We start from the raw sequence: 22,356 nt of genomic DNA, 5'->3' as shown, positions 1-22,356 counted from the left end.
TCAAGAACTTTCTAATCTTTTGTATGTAGTGTGTGTGTGTGTATATATATACACACTAAAGACTAGAAAGTCCTTGAATAGAGAAAGTTGTTTATCAACAAATATGTTTTTCAGGTAATTCTTAGAATTGAGAAAGAAAGTACAATGATAGCAATATGGTTTCACTGAAATTGTTTCATTCAGGTGCTGTGTGCTTGACTCTAAGCTAGGAATGGGAAAACAGTGATGAGCAGGAAATAGTCTCTTTAGGGGCTTAAAATCTAATGAGAACAATTAAATCGGTGATAATAACAGCTACTATTAAATTCTACTATTTAATAGTAGAATTGTCTATATTATACTCTTATGTAGACTTATAATGTCAGTTCCAGGATTCTTTCAGCTAATTGAAAATACTATTTTGTAGTGATGATTTTTATTGGTTACCTATAATAATAATCCTTTCTACTGTAGAAGAAGTGTACTTAATTGTTAGCCAGTCATGTCCAGGAAGACCAAAAATTCTAAAATTAGGCAATTATGGTTAACAATGTTAAGGAGAGATAACCTGTTCATTGAAGATACATTTGCTTACGTTATTAGACTTACAGGTGTGTAATTTTACAGACATTTTCACTTTCCTGTAAGTCTTTAATATTTTCCTGTAAGTCTTTATTGCTGTGCTGTGCATTTTTGTTTTATTCATTTAAAATGTATTACATACATAGAAGGAAGTGTACCAATCTTAAGTATACTACTTGATTTTTTTAATGTTTGTATACACCCCTTTAACCATAGTCAGATCAAGATATGTAACTTTTCTAGCACCCTAGAAGGTAACTTCATGCTCCTTCCTATTCCATATCATACCACCACCCCAATAGGTGATCATATGGTTTTAACCTATGTCATTATAGATTAGTTTTGCCTGTTCTGGGACAACATATAAATTGAATCATACAATATACTTTTGAGTCAGGCCTTCTCTTTCCCTCAACATTGGCTGTGAGAGTCATTTATGTTGTTATATTTAATAGTAGTTTATTCTTTTTTATTGCTATACAGTATTTTATTATATGATAACTTTTTATTGTATGACTTCAATTTGCTTATCGCTTTTCCTGTTGGTGGACATTTAGGTTTTTTTCATTTTTTGGCTATCGTGAATAAAACTGCTATGAGAGTTCTTGGGGCATATCTTTAGGTATATTTCTCATACCTTGGAGTAGACTTATTTATCCATGGGGGTATATGCTTAACTTTAGTGAATACTAATGATTTTCGAAAGTGATTAAATTAATATTTCTACCAGCAATGGGTGAGGATTCCAATTACTTTTAATTCTTGACAGCACTTGGTATTGTTAGGGATGTGTGGGTGTATGGGTGTTGTTGATGTTCACTCTTGACTGTACTTGGTATTGTGTGTGTGTGTCTGTGTGTATGTGTGTGTGGTGTTGGTGGTGTTTGATTTTGGGGAGAGTCTTTCTTTTTTTGAGAGACAGGGTCTCACTGTGTTGTCCAGGCTGGAGTGCAATGACTATTCACAGGCACAGCCATTAGCACACTGAGCCTTGAAGTCCAGGGCTCGGGTGATCCTCCTGCGTCAGCCTCCTGAATGAGCAGGACTACAAGCACATGCCACTGCACCTGGCTTAGTCATTCTGGTGGATCTGTAGTCCCATTTTTTCTTTAGTACAAAAAAATCAATTAATGAAATCTTTGGGTCCAATGAACCCATCGATTCATTGATTTCCACTGTCTTTAATGCTGATGTGGTATTTAGAAGTAGTATGCTTTTTGTGAGTTCAGTTTAGACTTTAATTTAGCCATTAAGTATAGTTATACACTGCATAACGACATTTCCATCAGTGATGGACCACATATACAACTGTGGTCCCATAATATGATAATGGAGCTGAAAAATTCCTCTTGCCTAGTGACTTCTTGATGATCCTGACCCTGTGTAGGCCTAGGCTAATGTTTGTGTTGTCTCTTAGTTTATAACAAAAATGTTTAAATTGTAGAAAAATGCTTGTAGAATACAGTATAAAGAAAGAAAATATTTTTGTGCTGCTGTACAATATGTTTATGTGTTATCTTACTACAAAAGACTCAAAAAGTTTAAAAAATTAAGTTCATAAAGTAAAAGTTACAGTAAGCTAAGGTTATTATTGAAGAAGGAACATTGTTAAATAAATTTAGTGTAGCCTAAGTATGCAGTGTTTAAAAGTTTATGGTGGTGTGCAGTAATGTCCTGTGCCTTCACATTCATTCACTGTTCACTCACTGACTCACCCAGAGCAACTTCAAATCCTGCAAGCTCCATTCATAAGTGCCCTATACAAGTATACTGTTTTTTATCCTTTATATCATATTTTTCCTGTGCCTTTTCTGTTTAGATTCACAAATACTTACCATCATGTTAAAATTGCCTACAGTATTCAGTGCAGTCACATGCTGTAAATGTTTATAGCCTAGATGTGTAGGTAGGCTATACCATCTAGGTGTATATAAGTACACTCTATGATGTCTGTACAAGAATTAAGTCGTCAGTGACACATTTCTCAGACCGTATCCCCGTGGTGAAGTAACACGTGACAGTAAATTCATGTGGCTTTCATCAGCCTACTTTAGATCACAAGCATAATCTGTTTTATTATGATTTTTGATGATCATACTCTTCAGAGTAGTGTTTTTTTGGGAATAAGGGGAAATAGGAAGAGCTGTTGACATTTCCTATTGCCAGAGTGTCCATGAATCCTGGTTTGACCAAGGCAGTTCTTAATTCAGCAAAATTATTACTGACATTCCTTTTCACTTTCAGAAGTGTCATGCTTAGATTAGCCAATAGGGGGACCAAGCAAATCAGTCTTTTAGAAAATGGAATTTGGACAAGGTTAAAAAAAAAAGAAAGAAAGAAAGAAAAGAAAAAAGCCATATGACTGTACTTGAGGGAATAAAAGCATTAGATTATTTACAAACATAATGGACTCCAGTATCAGTTTTGACCCAGTGAACTCCATTGTTGTGGAAATAAGTTTTGTATGGCACCAGCCTTTGTTATTTTAAGTGTTGACCTTGGGTCTTTTAACCTTTTAGAGCTATAGACCCTATCATTAAAAGGAGAGTGTTAAAATAGACCTGAAGTATTTTTCAACTCCAAAATACAGTCTTAAGCAGCAGTGAGAAAGTATAAGAAGGTTTTCTTTCTTAGAATATCTTTTTAGAATTCATTGATCCCACCTACTGAGTTCTTTTCTGGTATTATTTGCTGTTTTTCTTCATACCAAAATAAATGTATCTCTTACTGGGGTTGGTGGGAAGGGGAAATATAAGAATGTATAATAGATATTTCTGATGCTAATTTACCTGGGTTTTTTTTTTTTCTTAAGTATACATGCAGTGACTTAATCATTTAAACACATAATCTACTTTTAAGATGATCTTAGTGATGATTTAAATTGTAGGTTGTGGCCAGGTGCAGTGGCTCACACCTGTAATCCCAGCACTTTGGGAGGCTGAGAAGGGTGGATCACGAGGTCAGGAGTTCGAGAAAAGCCTGGCAAACATAGTGAAACCCCATCTCCACTAAAAATAGCAAAGTTACCTGGGTGTGGTGGCACGCGCCTGTAATCCCAGCTACTTGGGAGGCTGAGGCACGAGAGATGCTTGAACCCAGGAGGCAGAGGTTGCAGTGGGCCGAGACCATGCCATTGCACTCCAGCCTGGGTGACAAAGTGAGACTCCATCTCAAAAAATACATACATCCATACATACATACATAGTAGGTTGTAAGTGATTTATAGCCTAGAGAAAAATGTTTTCTTGGGCAGAATAATACTCTCTATTTTTCACAGGAGTGTAATTTTTTTGTGTCAAATTATAAAATTTCAGTGAAATGTAGAGGAATTCCACCTAAAAGACTTCATTGTAATTAAAATACCTGCCTCAAATTACAAATTTTCACTTCTTTTTAATAGGAAACTGAGAAGAAAAGAAGAACAGAGGAAGCATATAAAAATGCAATGACAGAACTTAAGAAAAAATCCCACTTTGGAGGACCAGATTATGAAGTATGAATTTATATTTTGATCTTAGAGAAACACATAGGTCATGTCTATCACAAAAGTGATTTTTTAATAATAGTTTTGTAACTTTATTCTAAATATATAATTTTTTCCTCAGTGTTTATGTTAATTCAGTGTATATTTCGTGATATATAAATGCCAGGCATACTCAAATATATATTTCTTATTGCCTACAAAGTTTAGGCTTTAAAAGGCTTAGTATTAGGCCTGTTCACTTCATAAGACAAATTTGTATCTCCCTGTAAAGATCATTTTTAATGTTATCTACTTTTTTTTTTTAACATAAAAGGAAACTATAAAGGAAAACTCTGAGTGCTTTGCAGACAAAAGATTTTAGTCTGTACTATACTGTGAGATCTTATCCATAGCTGAACATAAACTGTTCTTATTGTCTTTGTTTGAAAATATCTGATGCCAGCTTTTTTCTCCTTGTGTTTATTTGTTAAACAGGTAATAAAATCTCCTTCTCCATGTATACACACACATATGTTAAAGTCTTACAAGCTATCTTTCTATATTAAGAGAAAAAAATGTGTAAGAAATATATTTGGTAATTGCCATTAAACAACGTTGAGACTAGGTGCACTGGCTCACGTCTGTAATCCCAGCACTTTGAGAGGCCAAGGCAGGAGGATTACTTGAGGCCAGAAGTTCAAGACCAACCTGGACAGCATAGCAAGACCTCATCTCTACAAAATAAAATATAAAAATTATCTGGGTGTAGTGGCACATGCCTGTAGTCCCAGCTACTGAGGAGCCCAAGACTGCAGTGAGCTGTGATTGCACCACTCCACTCCAGGCTGGGTGACAGAGCAAGACTTTGTCTCTTAAAAAAAAAAAGTGTTGGCCAGCACGGGTGGGTCACGCCTGTAGTCCCAGCACTTTGGGAGGCCGGGGCTAGGGGATCACAAGATCAAGAGCTCAAGACCAGCCTGGCCAATATGGTGAAACTCCATCCCTACTAAAAAAATACAAAAATTAGCCAGGCGTGGTGGCAAGTGACTGTCATCCCAGCTACTCTGGAAGCTGAGGCAGGAGAATCACTTAAACCCAGGAGACAGAGGTTGCAGTGAGCCGAGATTGTGCCGCTGTACTCCAGCCTGGGCAACAGAGCGAGACTCCGTCTCAAAAAAAAAAAAAGTGTTGCTATTTCTGAAATGAGCAGTTAAAAATGGGATATCAAGGAGTATCATTGAGGTGGAATAGAAGAATAAAGTAGTTGTTGTTATATTTATGAAAACAGAAGAAAAATTTCTTGCTACTTTTGCTCTAGAAAGGAAAACTAAACAGCTGCTCTGCTGTTGCTGAATTGTTTTATATTGGAATCAATTTCCAACTGTGATAGTACATTCTGATGAGACTTAAATTGCAATATTTTTTAATTGTTCTCAATTTATCCCTTCTAAAATGTATTAAAATTACATAATTAGCTATCCTCTGAGGTTTTAATATGAGGTATTATAATGATTATTTTTATTCTGAAACTAAACAAATTATTTTGCTATTTTAGGATTATTATTTTGGAAGAAATACCAACTTTTTAAAGTACCTTATTTTTTAATATTATAAATAAAATGTATATTCATTATAGGAAGATTATACAAATAAGCCAATAAAGCCCATGTTTTAAATTTAACAATAGTTGTACAGTTTATCATCTACCAGTAGTATGTAAGTATAATTTGTATACATATTTATCTCTGCTTCGATCAACACAGGTTTGTTTTTTTTTTTTTTTCCCAGGGGGAGAGGACGGGGTGGAGGGAAGAGGGGCCTTGTGCTAGGTACATGCATTTACTAGTTTCAAAGCCAAAAAATTGCTTTATGTATGTGATTGAGCATTTTAAAACTTATGTTTATCAGACATTCTTTTTTTTATTTTTAAATTTTATTTTACATTGGAAGTACACACAGATGTTTGTTACATGAGTATATTGCGTACTGGTAGAGATTGGGCTTCTAGTGTGCCCATTACCCAAATAGTGAACATTATACCAAATAGCTAATTTTTTAACTCTCACCCCTCCCTCCCACCCTTCCTTCTTTTAGAGTCCCTAGTGTCTGTCATTTCCATCTTTATGTCTGTGTGTACCTATTATTTAGCTCCCATTCATAAATGAGAACATGCAGTATTTGATTTTCTGTTTCTGAGTTAATTTGTTCCGGGACCAAACTGAGGGTCGGGTTGCTATTTCTGCGGCCCAATAGCAAGATGCAGATGAACTAGAGAGGAAGAGAGTTATTTCTGTAACCGGTTACAGGGAGAAGGCCTGTACATCATCAGCAGACCAACTCCAAATTACAAAGTTTTCCAGAGCTTATATACCTTCTAAGCTATATGTCTACCTGTAAGTGTGCATTCATCTAAAGACCTAAGTTATTAACTTCTTTTAATCTATAATTAAGGTCTGAGTCCTGAAGACCTTCCTTTGGAGCCTTGGAAAAGTGCTAGGGTGATTACCCTTATCATATCTCCTACTAAATCATGTAGATTTGAGGAGTTCTTTCAGACCGCTAATAAACTTGTTTGTGGAGGACTGGGGAGTTTCTTCAGACCCACGGTAAAACTTGTTTAATCCTAAGTGGGTCCTATTAAGAATTCCTTCATTATTTTGTCACGCTTTAAGGCCCAGGAAAGGCCTAGGCAAAACTCGTGATGGACTTTTGTTACATGCCAGCCTTTGTATAAGGGCACTGGCTTTTAATATTTAACTTAAACAGTCAGTACTGAAACAGTTGTTAGTGAGACCTGGCCTGTGAGAAGTTCACTTTGGATAATGGCCTCCAGCTCCATCCATGTTGCTGCAGAGGATACGATTTCATTCTTTTTTATGGCTGCCACATTTCTTTTTTAATGAATAACTTGTCCATGTCCTTTAGTGGTTTTGGGGGGGGGTTTTCCTATTGATTTAGAAGATGTATAGAATTTGCCTTTTTTTAATTTTATTTTTTTCTTTCATAACTTAAAAAGTTTGGTAGATTTTGCCATATAAAAGTTTTAAACCTTCGTGTAATTAACTCCTCAGTCCTTTGATCCACTTTTTTCCACATTTGGTATCATGCTTAGAAGGGCATTTTCTACTTCAAATCGTTATTTATATTTTCTCATTTTTTTATTTTCCAGTGGTCTCTTCTACATATATTAATACATCTGGAGTTTTTAAAATAATGGTACAATGTAGAAACCTATTTTATTCCACTAGCATTTGTTGAATAAACATCCTTTATTCACCTATTTGAAATGCACTTTACTCTTTCTTAGTGAAGAAACTGGTTAAGGGTACTTTATTTTTTTCTCACTAAGTTAAATTTACAATTCTTATGTAAACTGGGAACTGTTTTTACACTTCCCCTTCTTCCTTTTGGAGTTTTGAATCATCTATCTTTTCTTGTTATTGGTATTATAGTCGTATGGGTTTTAGACACTTATTTCAAACTATGACTCTTTTTGGTTATAATCAGACATTCATGATGTTCTAATTATAAAAAAAGATTTAAGTGTTTCTGACTTCTGTAGCCTCAGAAATTACTTTATAATCTTGAATTTATTCTGTAAGACTTACCATAATGTGACTGGGCACGGTAGCTCACATCTGTAATCCCAGCACTTTGGAAGGCTGAGGCGGGGAGACCACCTGGGGTCAGGAGTTCAAGACCAGCCTGGCCAACATGGTGAAACCCCATCTCTACTAAAAATACAAAAATTAGGCGGGCATGGTGGTGTGCACCTGTAGTCCCAGCTACTCAGAAGTTTGAAGCAGGGGAATTGCTTGAACCAGCAGGTGGAAGCTGCAGTGAGCTGAGACCTTACTCCTGCACTCCAGTCTGGGCGATGGACAGACTCCATCTAAAAAAAAAAAAAAAAAGACTTACCATAATATAGGGTACTGCACTAGGCTTGGAGAATACAAGAAACAAGGCTTATAAGGATCCTGCCTAAGGGCCCTACCTGAATGCATAATGGGAACAAAGACTAATAGACAATTATCATAACGCATGTCATGAAACACTTAAAGCAGGGAAGGTGTTGAATCAGAGATGTCTTTCCAGAGAAAAGAACCTCTTAGCAGAAACCTTAAGAATGAGTAAATTGAGTAGAGAGTGTTTTCCAGAAGTCAGAAGCCAAAGAGTATTTTTCCTCAGGCAACTGAAAGTAGTTCTCTTTGGAAGGTAGAGCCTCCACAAATTGAGAGGAAAGAATGGTTAAGAGACTGACTGTAAAGATCAACAAGAATTAGTTCAGATCCTGAGATAATAGGTTTTAATCAAGAAAATGACATTTTCAGATTTGCAGTTTAGAAAAGTCATTCTCCCTGCAGTAGAAAGAATGGATTGAAGGTAACAATTGTGACTGGGCACTTGGACACTTTCTGTATAACAGAGATGAGAGTTGAAGGTGGCCTAAATTAGAGCTAAAGCAGGAGGAATAGAGAGGCAATGACAAATTAGATATAGTAATCACCCCGTATCAGTGGTTGGGGGGATACATTACAAGACCCCCCCAGTAACTGCAGATAGTACTGAATCCTGTATACACTATGTTTTTTCCTATATGTACTGTTTTTTCCTATACATGTGTACCTGTGATAAAGTTTAATTTTTATTTTAACAATAACAAAATAGAATTGTAATACTGTATTATAGTAAAAAGTTACATGAATGTAGTCTCTTTCTCTCTCAAAGTATCTTATTGTATATAAACCACAGAAAACAAAACCACAGAGAGGGGAGACTATTGTATTTGGAAAGTAGAATTGAAGGGTGTGATGATTGAATGAGGGAAAAGGAAGGAATCCAAGATTAGGCCCAGGTTTCTGCAGATAGGTGTGGAGATCAGAGAAGAGGTGAGTCAAATGAGGAAGTCTTCTATGTTAGATACAAAGATCTAACCCTTAGAAGAGAGGTGGTCTGGCTGTGAATTTAAGAGTCATCAAAGGATGACTGAAGCATTGTATATAAGTAAGAATACTGTGTTTAGAGCAAGTGTGGAACCCTGAGGAACACCAACATTTAAAGGACAGGCAGAGAAGGGGAAACCTACAAAGGAGCCCCCCAACCACTGATACGGGGGGATTACTATATCTAATTTGTCATTGCCTCTCTATTCCTCCTGCTTTGGCTCTAATTTAGGCCACCTTCAACTCTCATCTCTATTATACAAAAAGTGTCCAAGTGCCCAGTCACAATTGTTACCTTCAATCCATTCTTTCTACTGCAGGGAGAATGACTTTTCTAAAAACTGCAAATCTGAAAATGTCATTTTCTTGATTAAAACCTGTTGTCTCAGGATGTGAACAAATTCTTTTTGATCTTTATAGTCAGAGAACTCGTCAAGGAGAGTTGTTAACATAAGAAATGCTGTGCTAAAGGGCAGATAAGTAGCTCCTGCCCTTAGTAAGCATGATGAGATAAAAGGAGTTTTTTTAAGTCTCTTTTAATAAAGAAAATTTTATGCCAATTACTTTAGTTCTTCTCCCAAAGGTTTGCCATTAAAGGAAAAACCATTTCATTTGGCAAAATACAATTTTTATTTTTATTTGTTTATTTATTTATTTATTTATTTTTGAGGCAGAGACTCGCTCTGTCGCCCAGACTGGAGTGCAGTGGTGCGATCTTGGCTCACTGCAACCTCTGCAACTTCCGCCTACCAGGTTCAAGCAATTATTATGCCTCATCCTCCCAGGTAGCTAGGTTTATAGACGTGCACCACCACACCCAGCTAATTTTTGTATTTTTAATAGAGACAGGTTTTCTTCATGTTGGCCAGTCTGGTCTAGAGCTCCTGGCCTCATGTGATCTGCCCTCCTCGATCTCCCCAAGTGCTGGGATTATAGGCATGAGCCACCACACCTGGCCAGAATTTTTAAATGCTTTAGTTTTCAATTAGACTCTTGAGGCTCTGACATGATTGTTTAAGGACTAGAAATCCACGTGTACTAAATCACTGTAGAGTGAATGAATGGTAATATTTTTTAAATGTAGATGTGGTTAAATAGTTTTTAAAATCATTAGAAAATATACTTGAGTTTGGATATTTTGTGTTTGATCAACAGAGAGCAAAGTTATCCTGCTGTCGTTTTACTGTCTTTGAAATGTTTTGACTTTATAAACAGAATCCTGAAGGAGGAAGGCCTCTAAAGTGTTGTTACTATTTTTTTCATGACCCTCTTGTCCCAGATGGTCATTAGATGGTTATATTCACTGTATGATACTTCACTGAGATATGCACTGTTCTGTATGTTTGTTGTATCTGAATAGAAAGGTGTTTTTGTTGTTGTGGTGGTGGGTTTTTTTTGTTTGTTTTTGTTTTTTATGAAGTAGGTTGTAGGGGACTGAGTCCTCATAACCCTAAAAGAAGAACTCCATTAAGTCAATTTTTCTTATATGCCAAATGACAAGAACGTTACCCCATACCTCCCACCCTTCCAGTATGGTTCCAGGTTATGGTGGGGTTAGGATGATGTTGCTAGATATTTTTTAATGGACTAATGATGACTTGGCGTTATGAGTTTAACTGGGAAGATTTCACCAATTGTTCATGTGTCTTATTTTATATATTTTAACATTTAAGAAATTCTAAACCCAAGCCTACCTTTTAGCCTCTACTTTTATCATAATACAAAGCTGTTGTTCCACTTACTGCCCACTTACTTGGTTCATCACAGCAGGAACATATGTTGATTGTTTACATTTTCTTATTGTTCTTTATATGTTTATTGTCTGGTGCTGCTGAGGTTCCACTTACATGGAAATCACTTGGGGGAATTATTAAACATGTATATGCCAAGGCTCCACTGAAGACCTACTGAGAAATAATTTCTGGGCATGGAGGCCTGGGAATTTTCATTGTAAGAGATCTCCCACACAATTCCCCAAGTGATTGATGGCCATTATTCTGCCATCTAGCCAGACTATCAGGCATCAACTCAACTTTTATTTCCTCATGAAACAATTACCCCTGCTTAGGAAGATCCCCCTCTGAATGCCTAGCCATACTTATTAGCTGTAGTTCTTGTGCACATTTTGACTTACCTCATTGCAATTTTATATCTCTGTTGTCTCTGTCATAAGTCTCAACTATGCTACTAAAGAAGCCCTAGATAATATATAGTTGAATGAGCATCACTGTTTTCCAATAAAACTTTAGGGACACCAAACTTTTAATTTCAAGTAATCCCCACATGTCATATTATTACTTTTATTTTTTCCAGCCATTTAAAAATGAAATTCTTAGCTCACAGGCTATACAAAAGTAAGCGGCAGACTGGATCTGGCCTGTGGGCCACAGTTTTTGCCAATCCCTGCTCTAGACTATTATCCCAACATAATATTGGTCAATATACAGTAAGTAAATATATGAGTACTAAGTGAATTAATTATAACACTTGTGATTTTACACAGAGCATACATATGATCTAGTTACTGACTGGTTTGTAAATATGTGTTCTATAAAAATGTTTATTAGGTCAATTTTCAACCTCAAGTTAGTACCAGAGTTATCAGTTTTCCGTTTCTTTAAATAAACTGCTTTTTTCCCCGTGTGTTGGAATAGGAAGGCCCTAACAGTCTGATTAATGAAGAAGAGTTCTTTGATGCTGTTGAAGCTGCTCTTGACAGACAAGATAAAATAGAAGAACAGGTATATCTATTATTGAAAATTCTAAGCTGAGATTTATTTTAACACTATAGGCATTCCTTGATGTATATTATTTCATGTAAATAGAATTTGAACATTGTGAACTTAGTAACCGACAAACTTAACTGTGAATATATTGAGTCACAAATGTAAAATATATATATATTTTTTTTTTGAGACGGAGTCTCGCTCTGTCACCCAGGCTAGAGTGCAGTGGCGCGATCTCAGCTTACTGCAACTTCCATCTCCTGGGTTCAAGCGATTCTTCTGCCTCAGCCTCCCGAGTAGCTGGGACTACAGGTGCACGCCACCAAGCCTGACTAAATTTTTTTTGTATTTTTAGTAGAGGTGGTGTTTTACCATATTGGCCAGGCTGGTCTCGAACTCCAGACCTCATGATCCACCTGCCTCAGCCTCCCGAAGTGCTGGGATTGATTACAGGCGTGAGCCATGGTACCGGCAGTAAAATAATCATTATAAGTCAGTTCCTTTATATGTGAATTTCCAAGCAGTAGAAAGAAAACCAATAATTGTTAAAAGGTATCATGCATAATTAACATGAACTTAAATAGAAATGTTCTTTTTGCTTTTTTCCTTTTAAGTGTCCAACTTAAACCATTCTTTTAATATAAAGCATATATTTAAGTAAAAAGCTTCTTTGAATTTTTCTTCACCAAGTATGATATGAAAAGGAAGATAACCAAAAACTTAAGGTTTTTTCATCTATATTAGTATCATTGTTTTTATTAACCCCTTTATTGCCTTCACTACTTCACCTTCAGTTTCCTTCTCACTTTTACTTTGTTCCGTGTTTTGTCATCATTATTGAATTTACAGTAGTTACACCTAGCTGCTGTGGAAATTAAAGAAAAGTATTTCTTAAACCCATTAACTCTAGCTTCAAGATTAACTTGATACTTTGTCTTCTTTAATTTGGCAACAATACAGTTACTGTATGTTACCACTAGATGGTACTTAAGGATGAATTTTGTTATTTCCTCCCTTTGTTTAAGCTATGCTCGTTATAGTGGAAACTTAACCTTTTTGGGGGGAAAGTATTAATAAACTGTGGCTACAGAGTATCTTGCCAAATAATCATGTATGTGTCAGTTTTATAGTACAAATGAATCTGCATGGAAAAGTTAGCTTGTTCATTTCCTGTCCTTGCTAAGGCAGTACATGGCTACTATGCTCTTATTGGTCTACCTAGCTAAGGGTAAATCACCTACAGTAGTAACTGCTTCTCATGTGTATCTTTCATTATTTTTAAAAAATTACTGATAAAAAGTTCATGTCACATTAATTTGTAAAGCTTATTGCTCATTTTTTTTTTAATACCCAAAAGATACTATGTACCACTCAAGAAGAGTGGGAACTTTCAGTTCCTAAATGGGCTCTACTTTTGGAAACCTAAAGTATTACCCGAAGCAGCATTATTTATTTGTTTCCCTTCGTTTTTGATCTAGGATGTGCTGTTTGGGGAAAAAGTAGTCAACGGGTCAAGACATCAGTCTTACTCTTAGTTTTACCTCTAACTAACTTTGTAGCTATGAACTTATCACTGAATTCTCTGGGCCTTGGTTTTCTAATCTGTGAAACAAAGTAGACAAGATGATTCAAAACATCTCTTCTCTCTAAAATGCTACTCTACTGAGTATCAGTGCGGTAATTGAGTTGGGTTTGAGAGAATTGATGAACCCTTCTGTAAGCTTTAGAAAAAGAAATATTCATGGGGCCATCCAATCAACTTCATTCTATTCTTGACACTGTTCTAGATGCTGTGCAAAATAGTCATTGAACAGTGCGTTGTTTTTGTTGCCTAATAGCCAGGCATGTTGATATGACAAAGATACAGTGTGGTAATATTCTATAGAGTAGTGAGAGCTTCAGAAATCCATAAAATCAGTTCCATAGATTTAGATCATTTCCCTCTTCATACTCAGTATATATTGCACAGATCTCTGAACAACACAGCCATTAAATAGATACTCTCCAGGTGACATATCACACATTTTTGAGTTTACGTTATTTGCAAACATAGGGAAGGAAAGATACATGCTGGTGCATGTGAAATGAGATCTTAGCAGTTGGTTGAAATAAATGAGAACAACCAAGGCAAACTGAAGAGGAAGAAGGAGGTCAAGTGGCATCTTAACAGGAGTAAGATGATGAGATGAAGGGCAGAATACCTTCATGGAGAGGAAGCAAAGTGATATACCTATGTTCTTAGGAACATGACTGAAGCAAACAGTGATATTATTTTCAATTTATATATAAACCTATGGGTCAGCCCTCCAGGGGCCTTATAAGGTAGAGTCATTGGAATGATTTGGCCAGGGTTTGGATAGGAGAGAATTGGCAGCAGTGTTAAGATTGACCTATAATAAATAATGCTATGCAGGTAGCAGGGAGTCTGACTAGGAGCAAAATCAAAGAACTTATCCCTTGCCTGACATAGTATCTGCGGAATTAGAAAGAAGAGGTTGGGATATCTGTGGCAAGTATCAGGATTTGCCATGTCTGTGAAGTAGTTTCATAATTCTAATGGTTATAAGCACTAAGGCGTTCACTAATCGAATGTTGGTAGTTCCAGGTTATATTATCCATTCTTCAATTGCAAAATACACTTTAAAACCTTCCCATCTTAACATATGTTTTTTTAGTCACAGAGTGAAAAGGTGAGATTACATTGGCCTACATCCTTGCCATCTGGAGATGCCTTTTCTTCTGTGGGGACACATAGATTTGTCCAAAAGGTAAGCTAATGTCAGAGTTTACTAAAAGTACACCTTGTATTGTTCTTCACTGTTGGTGGAAATATATTTTATTTGAGATGGAGTCTCGCTCTGTCGCCAGACTGGAGTGCAGTGGCGCTATCTCAGCTCACTACAGTCTCTGCCTCCTGGGCTCAAGAGATTCTCGTGCCTCAGCCTCCCTAGTAGCTGGGATTACAGGCATGCGCCACCACACCCAGCTAATTTTTGTATTTTTAGTAGAGTCAGGGTTTCCCCACGTTGGCCAGGATGGTCTTGATCTCCTGACCTTGTGATCCGCCCACCTCGGCCTCCCAAAGTGCTGGGATTACAGGCGTGAGCCACCATGCCCAGCCAGAAATATCTTGTAGTATAAGTTTTCTCCCTTTTTCATGAATTTAAGTAATGAGATTGTTTTTGATTTTATATATTGTATTCCATATACAGCCTCCAAAACAGTTAGAAATCTTGTTCTGAAAATAAAGTTCTTTCATTTTTATTTAAGGGGAAAGTGGGGGGTGGGCAAATTAGGAGTGGCTAATCCAAAATAGTTAACCAGAAATATATCCAGTTATACTAAATCTCTCTCTTCTTTGGGATTAAATGGTATTTCTTTGTATTAGTGGAAGCACTGCATTCTTTTTTGGAATGATTTTGGAACATAATACATAATAGGTGCATGAAGTCAGCAGTTGCTGCTGTGCTTGTTTCATATAGTGCTTTGTTTTCTTTTCCCTTTATCTTGTGTTTGGAAGTTGGTACTGAATGCTCTGTTGTGCCTTTGTTCTGATTACTTGGTTTTTTCTTTGTCTGTCTCTGGTAGCCCTATAGTCGCTCTTCCTCCATGTCTTCCATTGATCTAGTCAGTGCCTCTGATGATGTTCACAGATTCAGCTCCCAGGTACTGTATGAATGTATAGAGTGGACTTGAGTCTTTCTGTGCTATATTTCAGCCTGCTTTCCCAGTTCCTAGAAATCTTTTGGTTAGGCCACTGATTTTAGTTTTGAATTTTAAATAGTAACATTAAGCATTAAAAAGGTCTTCCTTGTCTACTAAATAGTTTCTCTGTCAGGTTTGCATGTGTCCTTTACTATTCACAGCTTGGAATTTTTTCATATAGGAGGTACTCCAGAAAGATTTTCAAACTGAATTGAAACAAATAGAAGATACTGGGTTTTGGTATCATGTAATATCTGTTTCTTCAGTCAGGATTTAGCAGTTTTGATGGATGTGGTCTATATGATATGTTATAGCAGAAAAGCAGATTTCAGCAGTCTCACTTTTAAGCTAATTTAAAGTATCTCCAAATTATATTCAGCAAAGAAATCACTTTTTAATAATATGTTTCATTTCCATTATAATACTAAGCTCCATTGAGCAGACTGTGTTTTCCTTATACAAATTACCTTTGGGTATTATAAATGAATATTTCTGTTCATATGCTAAATCTATGGAAATTTGTTTTAATTTTTAACATTGGTAAGGGTTTGGGAATTTAAGACAGGAAGCTGGATGCTTGCAGTCTCTACCCTCAAAATAAAATCAAATTACCATTGGAGGAAGTTTTTTTTAGTGTCAGCATTGGTTCTTTTTTAAATTTTCTTAATCTTCACATCTTTGCCATTCAACTTTTTATCTTTCTGGTTATTGCATTTTATTGGATTAGATTATATTATGTTAATCCTATATTAAAGACCTGAGCACTCTAGTTGGAATGACTAAGTTTAAATCCTGGTTAGCTGTATGATCCCAGTAAGTTTTCTAACTTTTCTGTGCTTCATTTTTGTGATTTAGCTAGAACCTGACACATAATAAGTGCTCAATAAATGTTAGCTTTTATTGCTATTATAACATAATTTATTTGAGCTAATAAAAGTTTGCATCATTATTTTTACTCTATGAGAGTATTGCTATAAAAGTTTTTAAAAGTCAAAAGAGATTTCTATTATTTTTATGTATATAAATAAAGTTTACATTAGTTTTTAACCTGCCATAGAGAAGAATATGGCATGGTGTTTTTCTGACTTGTACAGTTTTTTTCTCCTTGAATACTTTTAAGAAAAAGATTTAGCAACTCTGGATCAGAAATCATCCATAACCAAATGTACTACAGTTTATTTTACCTTTTGCCTGTCCATTTATGCATTTTTTTAAAAAAATTTTACTTATTTATTTTCGAGACAGGGTCTTGCTCTGTTGCCCAGGCTGGAGTGCAGTGGCATGATCTGGGTTCACTGCAACCTCCACCTCCCAGGTTCAAGCAATTCTCCTGCCTCAGCTTCACAAGTAGCTGGGATTTTAGGCACATGCCACTACGCCTCGCTAATTTTTGTATTCTTAGTAAAGACGGGGTTTCACCATGTAGGCCAGCCTGGTCTCGCACTCCTGACCTCGTGATGTCCCCACCTTGGCCTCCCAAAGTGCTGGGATTACAGGTGTGAACCACCGTGCCTGGCTCCACATATTTTTTAAAAAAGAGATCCATTCATAATGAATCTGTGACAAAACTACATAATACTAGGAGACTTTGGTTTATTATGCTAAGCTCCACATTGCACTAAAATAATATCACAGACTAATCAAGAATATAGGCATACATAGGCTATAAATGAAAAAAAATATAATGACAGCAAGGAAAGAATGTAAGCCAGTAATAAAGAATGCCTAAGAATTAGGGGTTCAGAACCCAAACCAGGGCCCTTATGGTAGTGCTGTAGAACAGCTGAATTGCCTTTAAGTACAGGTAACTGTATCACTGAGAAGCAGGTGCCTATATTTTTACAAAATTTTGCTGAATTACAGCTTACTTCTTCATAATATTAACTTTTTGTAAAGCTCACATATGTAACAAGAGAAATCTTGCTGAATTTTTTTTCTAATATATTTTGCACATGATTGATCCGATCCTGTTTTAACTTTTGATTATGTACTGTTTTGTATGCCAGCCGAGGTAAAAATGAAGAAAATTACATTAAGGTCTTCAAGTATTTACTGTCCTTGCTAAAGCATTAGTTGTCATTAGCAGATATGGACTCTAGCAGTTAACTATTGTGATTAAATTGTGTACCTTATGTTTGGCAGTTCCTTTAGAATGATGACTAATTCCCAATTGTAAGAGTTTCTGTTTCAGAGGATGTTACACTGCCTTATCACCCATTATCAAAGGATCTAGCAAGTTGATTCTGTACAGTCACACTTGAGAATATAGCATTGGATGTAGATCTGAAGTTAATATTAGCTGAGAAACATTGTGTTATCTGGAAAACTCTTCTAGTTCAACACAGTGTAAAATTATAGTAGTGACTATGCAGTAGTGTTACATTTTACAGTTCTCACACCCTACAGAGACTTTTGTATTAAGCAAAGTAAGAGGCTCAAAGGTTATTCATTAACATTAGAAACACTTGTTATATTACATCGATTTTTTATTTTTATTTTTGTTTTATTTTATTTTATTTTTTTGAGACGGAGTTTAGCTTTTGTCGCCCAGGCTGGAGTGCAATGGTGCAATCTTGGCTCACTGCACCCTCCGCCCACTGGGTTCAAGCGATTCTCTTGCCTCAGCCACCTGAGTAACTGGGATTACAGGCGCCTGCCACCACTCCCAGCTAAATTTTTTGCATTTTTAGTAGAGACGGAGTTTCACCATATTGGCCAGGCTGGTCTCGAACTCCTGACCTCAGGTAATCTGCCTGCCTCGGCCTCCCAAAGTGCTGAGATTACAGGCGTGAGCCACCACACCTGGCCTACATTGTTCTTAATACACAAATACACATCAGTTGCTCTACAACACTTGAAATATTGGAAGTAGCCAAATTCTTTGTTTTGTAAGATCTTCATAATTAATTTAAAAACCAAGTCAGCATTTTTAATCACCTTTAATAATTTGCCAAAATATTATATAAGCATAATATAATCCTTATTTACTCCAACAAACTTTAAAAGTCCAGATACATGTATCATACCTAGTTTCTTGATCATTTATATCAGCTCCCATACAGAAGCCTTCTAAATCTCTGGTAATTTGACTTTGCTGTTTACGTAAGTGTTGGCTCATGACTACCTTGTTCTTGTTGAAATGGTATTTTATAGTCTTGAATTGGCTGAAATAATCAAGTGTACAACTCAGAGATGCCCTGAAAATAGCTTAAAATAAAATATATAAATCTACCAGGAAATTAGTACCAACACATGAATCTGTCTGATGGGCAGATACTAGGAACAAAGTCACTCCAGATCTGAGAAATTAAAGTTGTAAAGGACTACAGGTTCTGTGTTTTGTTGTTGTTGTTGTTGTTGTTGTTTGTTTTTTCATTTTTGTTTTTTTGGTTTTTTTGAGACAGTCTCACTCTGTCACCCAGGCTGTAGTGCAGTGGCACGATCTTGACTCATTGCAACCTCCACCTCCCAGGTTCAAGCGATTCTCCTGTCTCAGCTGGGATTACAGGCACACGCTATCATACCCAGCTAATTTTTGTATTTTTAGTAGAGACAGGATTTCACCATGTTAGCCAGGCTGGTCTTGAACTCCTGACCTCAAGTGATCTGCCCATCTCAGCCTCCCAAAGTGTTGGGATTACAGGCCTGGGACACCATGCCCAGCCTTTTTTATTTTCATTTTTATTTTTTTAAGGAGACAAGGTCTCACCTGTTGTCCAGGCTGAGTGCAGTGGCACAATCATAGCTCTGTAACCTGACCTCTGACCTCCTGGACACAAGTGATCCTCCTGTCTCTCAGCCTCCCAAGTAGCTGGGACTACAGGCATTCCACCACACCCAACTAATTGTTTTTATTTTTTGTAGAGACAGGGCCTTGCTGTGTTGCCCAGGCTGGCAAGTTCTTGAAATAATGACTGTAGCCACAAACCAGAAAATAATTTTCAGGTGTACAGAGAATAGAAAGAATTTAGATTCATAAATTGATCATTTTGGTCACATTTATTTGCATAACAGTTCACATTTAAAGGTGTCACCTTAGAAATCAAAGGGGGAAGAACATCATCCTCAGTTGAAAAAGAAAGAAATCAAAGGATGTACAGTACATTTGCAGCTTAATCTATAGGGAGCATCATTGCAAAAAAATGGTTCTGTGTGAGGCTTTTTCCCACCTTTTGTCCGTAGGAGCACATTATTGTTGTGGTAATTATTTCACCCCTCTCACTTTTTTAGTGTACAAGTGATGCATGCTAATTTTAGCAGAATTTGAAAGTAGAATAAATAAAATTAAAATAATAGTTTACTAATATTCCATTTATCTTCTGTCATGTATATGAGATAAATATTAAGGTGTATGTAATTATCCATATGTGCCAGATTTTTAAAAATCTTCTACCAAAATAGGTAACTCTATATAAACTGTTTTATAATCTTTATTTTTAACTTATATATAGGCCCATCTTCCCATCAGTAAATATAAGTCTGTATGTCTTTGTCTATGCATATGCATGGCTGAATTTACCTACTCACCTAATATTGAACATTTAGCTTATTTTTGATTTTTCTCTGTTGTATATAGTGCTACAGAGAGCATCCTTTTATATACATCTTTGCACCCTTTTCTAATTATTTCCTTAGAATGTATTCCTAGAAGCATAATTGTGGGAACGAAGGCCATGAACATTTTCAAGTGTTTATTATATTATATTATTTTATTTTTATTAATTTTAATACAGGGTTTTGCTTTGTTCCCCAGACTGGAGTGCAGTGGTGAGATCACAGTCACTGCACCTTGATCCTGGACTCAAGCGATCCACCTACCTCAGTCTCCTGAGTAGCTGGAACTGAGGACTACAGGCACACGCCCCCATGCCCAGCTAATTTTTTTATTTGTAACAGAGATGAGGTCTCACTATGTTGCCCAGGCTGGTATTTTATTTATTTTTTAAGAGATAAGGTCTCATTCTGTCATCCAGGCTGGAATGCAGTGGCACGATCATAGCTCATTGAAGCCTCAAGTGATCTTTGCCTCAGCCTCTTGAGTAGCTGGGACTACAGGTATGCGCTACCATTCTCAGCTGATTTTTTATTTTTTGTAGATACGGGAGTCTCACTGTGTTGCCTAGGCTGGTCTTGAACCCCTAGCCTCAAGTGATCTTCCCACCTCAGCCTCCCAAAGTGCTAGGATTACACGCCACAGGCCTCAGCCAAGTTTTAAAAATTTTTACTGCCAAACTCTTAATTAGAAAAGTTGAACCAGCTTACGTTCCCAGGTCAGTTTTCTATTGATATAGTAGCACTGAATATTGTAATTCAGTTAACTTTTGTCAATATGGTAGACTAAAAGTGCTATGTTCTTAACCATCTCTCTTTTGGGTTAACAGTACACTATTAATTTGTTATTAATAATTGTTCTATCTAACAAGCCCCTCTATGGTTTTGTGAGTTTGTAGTAAGCGTAGTTGTATTTTTTTTCTTTTTTTGAGATAGAGTCTCACTATGTTGCCCAGGCTGGAGTGCAGTGGCGCGATCTCAGCTCTCTGCACACTCCACCTCCCGGGTTCAAATGATTCTCCTGCCTCAGCCTCCTGAGTAGCTAAGACTACAGGCATGCACCACAATGCCTGGCTAATTTTTTGTATTTTTAGTAGAGAGGGGGGTTCACTGTATTATCCAATCCAGGATGGTCTCGATCTCCTGACCACATGATCCACCCACCTCGGCCTCCCAAAGTGCTGTGATTACAGGCATGAGCCACCGTGCCTGACCAACATAGTTGTATTTCTTTTACATGCATAAGAGAAAGAGATCTGAGCTGTTTTTGAGCCCTTCTAGACTCTTTTTTTTTTTTTAAGTAGATGAGGTCTTGCTATGTTGCCAAGACTAACCTCAAACTCCTGGGCCCAAGCGATCCTCCCAAGCTGCTGCGACTATAGGCATGAACCACCATGCCCAACTTAGACTTTTATTGTGCTATCAAAAGGCAATTTTCTTTTCAGATTTCTGGGTAATAGTGTTAGAAAAATCCTGCTTGGTAGCCTTCAGAAATGGCATCATACTGAGTGATTTAGATATGAGATGGAAGAAAAGGTTAGAATTGGAGCAAATGTCCCCCTATCTCAAATTTTTTTTTTTTTTTTTTTTTTTTGAGACGGAGTCTCGGTCTGTAGCCCAGGCTGGAGTGCAGTGGCGCAATCTCGGCTCACTGCAAGCTCGCGCCTCCCAGGTTCACATCATTCTCCTGCCTCAGCCTCCTGAGTAGCTGGGACCACAGGTGCCCGCCACCACGCCCAGCTAATTTTCTGTATCAAATGTATTTTATCTCCATGTTGTTTCATAGTTTATTAATTTGAAGATGCTTTGTGTGTCAGCTAATCATTTTCAACTCTAGGTCTGGAAAAATCAAGGGCATGATTTCTGAAATTACACTTATCCTAAATAAAACTTAGAAACACTGTTCACCTTCTTCAATGTTTTTGACTGAGTCTTTTTCATTTATAAGTGACAGGAGGTGTTACTATAATATTATTTCCTAGAATGTCAAATTTTGAGCCTAACAGCATGGTAAATTTGGCTATATTTGTTTATTGTTTGTTTGTTTTATGAAACAGTATTTGCTTGTTTCCCACTTCATTTTTTTTTTTTTTTTTTTTTTTGGAGACAGAGTCTTGCTCTGTCGCCCAGGCTGGAGTGCAGTGGCGTGATCTCGGCTCACTGCAAGCTCTGTCTCCCAGGTTCATGCCATTCTCCTGCCTCAGCCTCCCGAGTAGCTGTGACTACAGGTGCCCGCCACAACGCCTGGCTAATTTTTTTGTATTTTTAGTAGAGACGGGGTTTCATCGTGTTAGGCAGGATGGTCTCGAATTTGTGACCTTGTGATCTGCCGGCCTTGGCCTCCCAAAGTGCTGGGATTACAGGTGTGAGCCACCACGCCCAGCTTCCCACTTCTTTTTAATATGTA

The 22,356-nt window shown here is 36.8% G+C and overlaps 1 protein-coding gene across 10 annotated transcripts in view; it reads left to right on the top strand.

Annotated features, from left to right (window-relative positions):
- CERT1 (ceramide transporter 1) overlaps positions 1–22,356 on the top strand; it is a 148,215-nt gene that overhangs the window by 101,778 nt on the left and 24,081 nt on the right. For 5 of the 10 annotated variants that reach the window (XM_015451613.3, XM_005557184.5, XM_073993631.1 and 2 more), the window contains 4 exons: positions 3,962–4,054; positions 11,622–11,708; positions 14,369–14,461; positions 15,282–15,359. In XM_015451613.3, the coding sequence (XP_015307099.1) occupies positions 3,962–4,054; positions 11,622–11,708; positions 14,369–14,461; positions 15,282–15,359 (351 nt within the window). The remainder of the gene's footprint in view (positions 1–3,961; positions 4,055–11,621; positions 11,709–14,368; positions 14,462–15,281; positions 15,360–22,356) is intronic. The other 5 variants (XM_045393874.2, XM_073993633.1, XM_073993634.1 and 2 more) reach the window with 1 other exon arrangement.

The sequence above is a fragment of the Macaca fascicularis genome, chromosome 6, assembly GCF_037993035.2.
Source record: "Macaca fascicularis isolate 582-1 chromosome 6, T2T-MFA8v1.1".
NCBI lineage: Eukaryota > Metazoa > Chordata > Mammalia > Primates > Cercopithecidae > Macaca > Macaca fascicularis.
The sequence above is the reverse complement of the archived record's forward strand: the minus strand, read 5'-3'. Positions and strand labels throughout refer to the sequence as shown.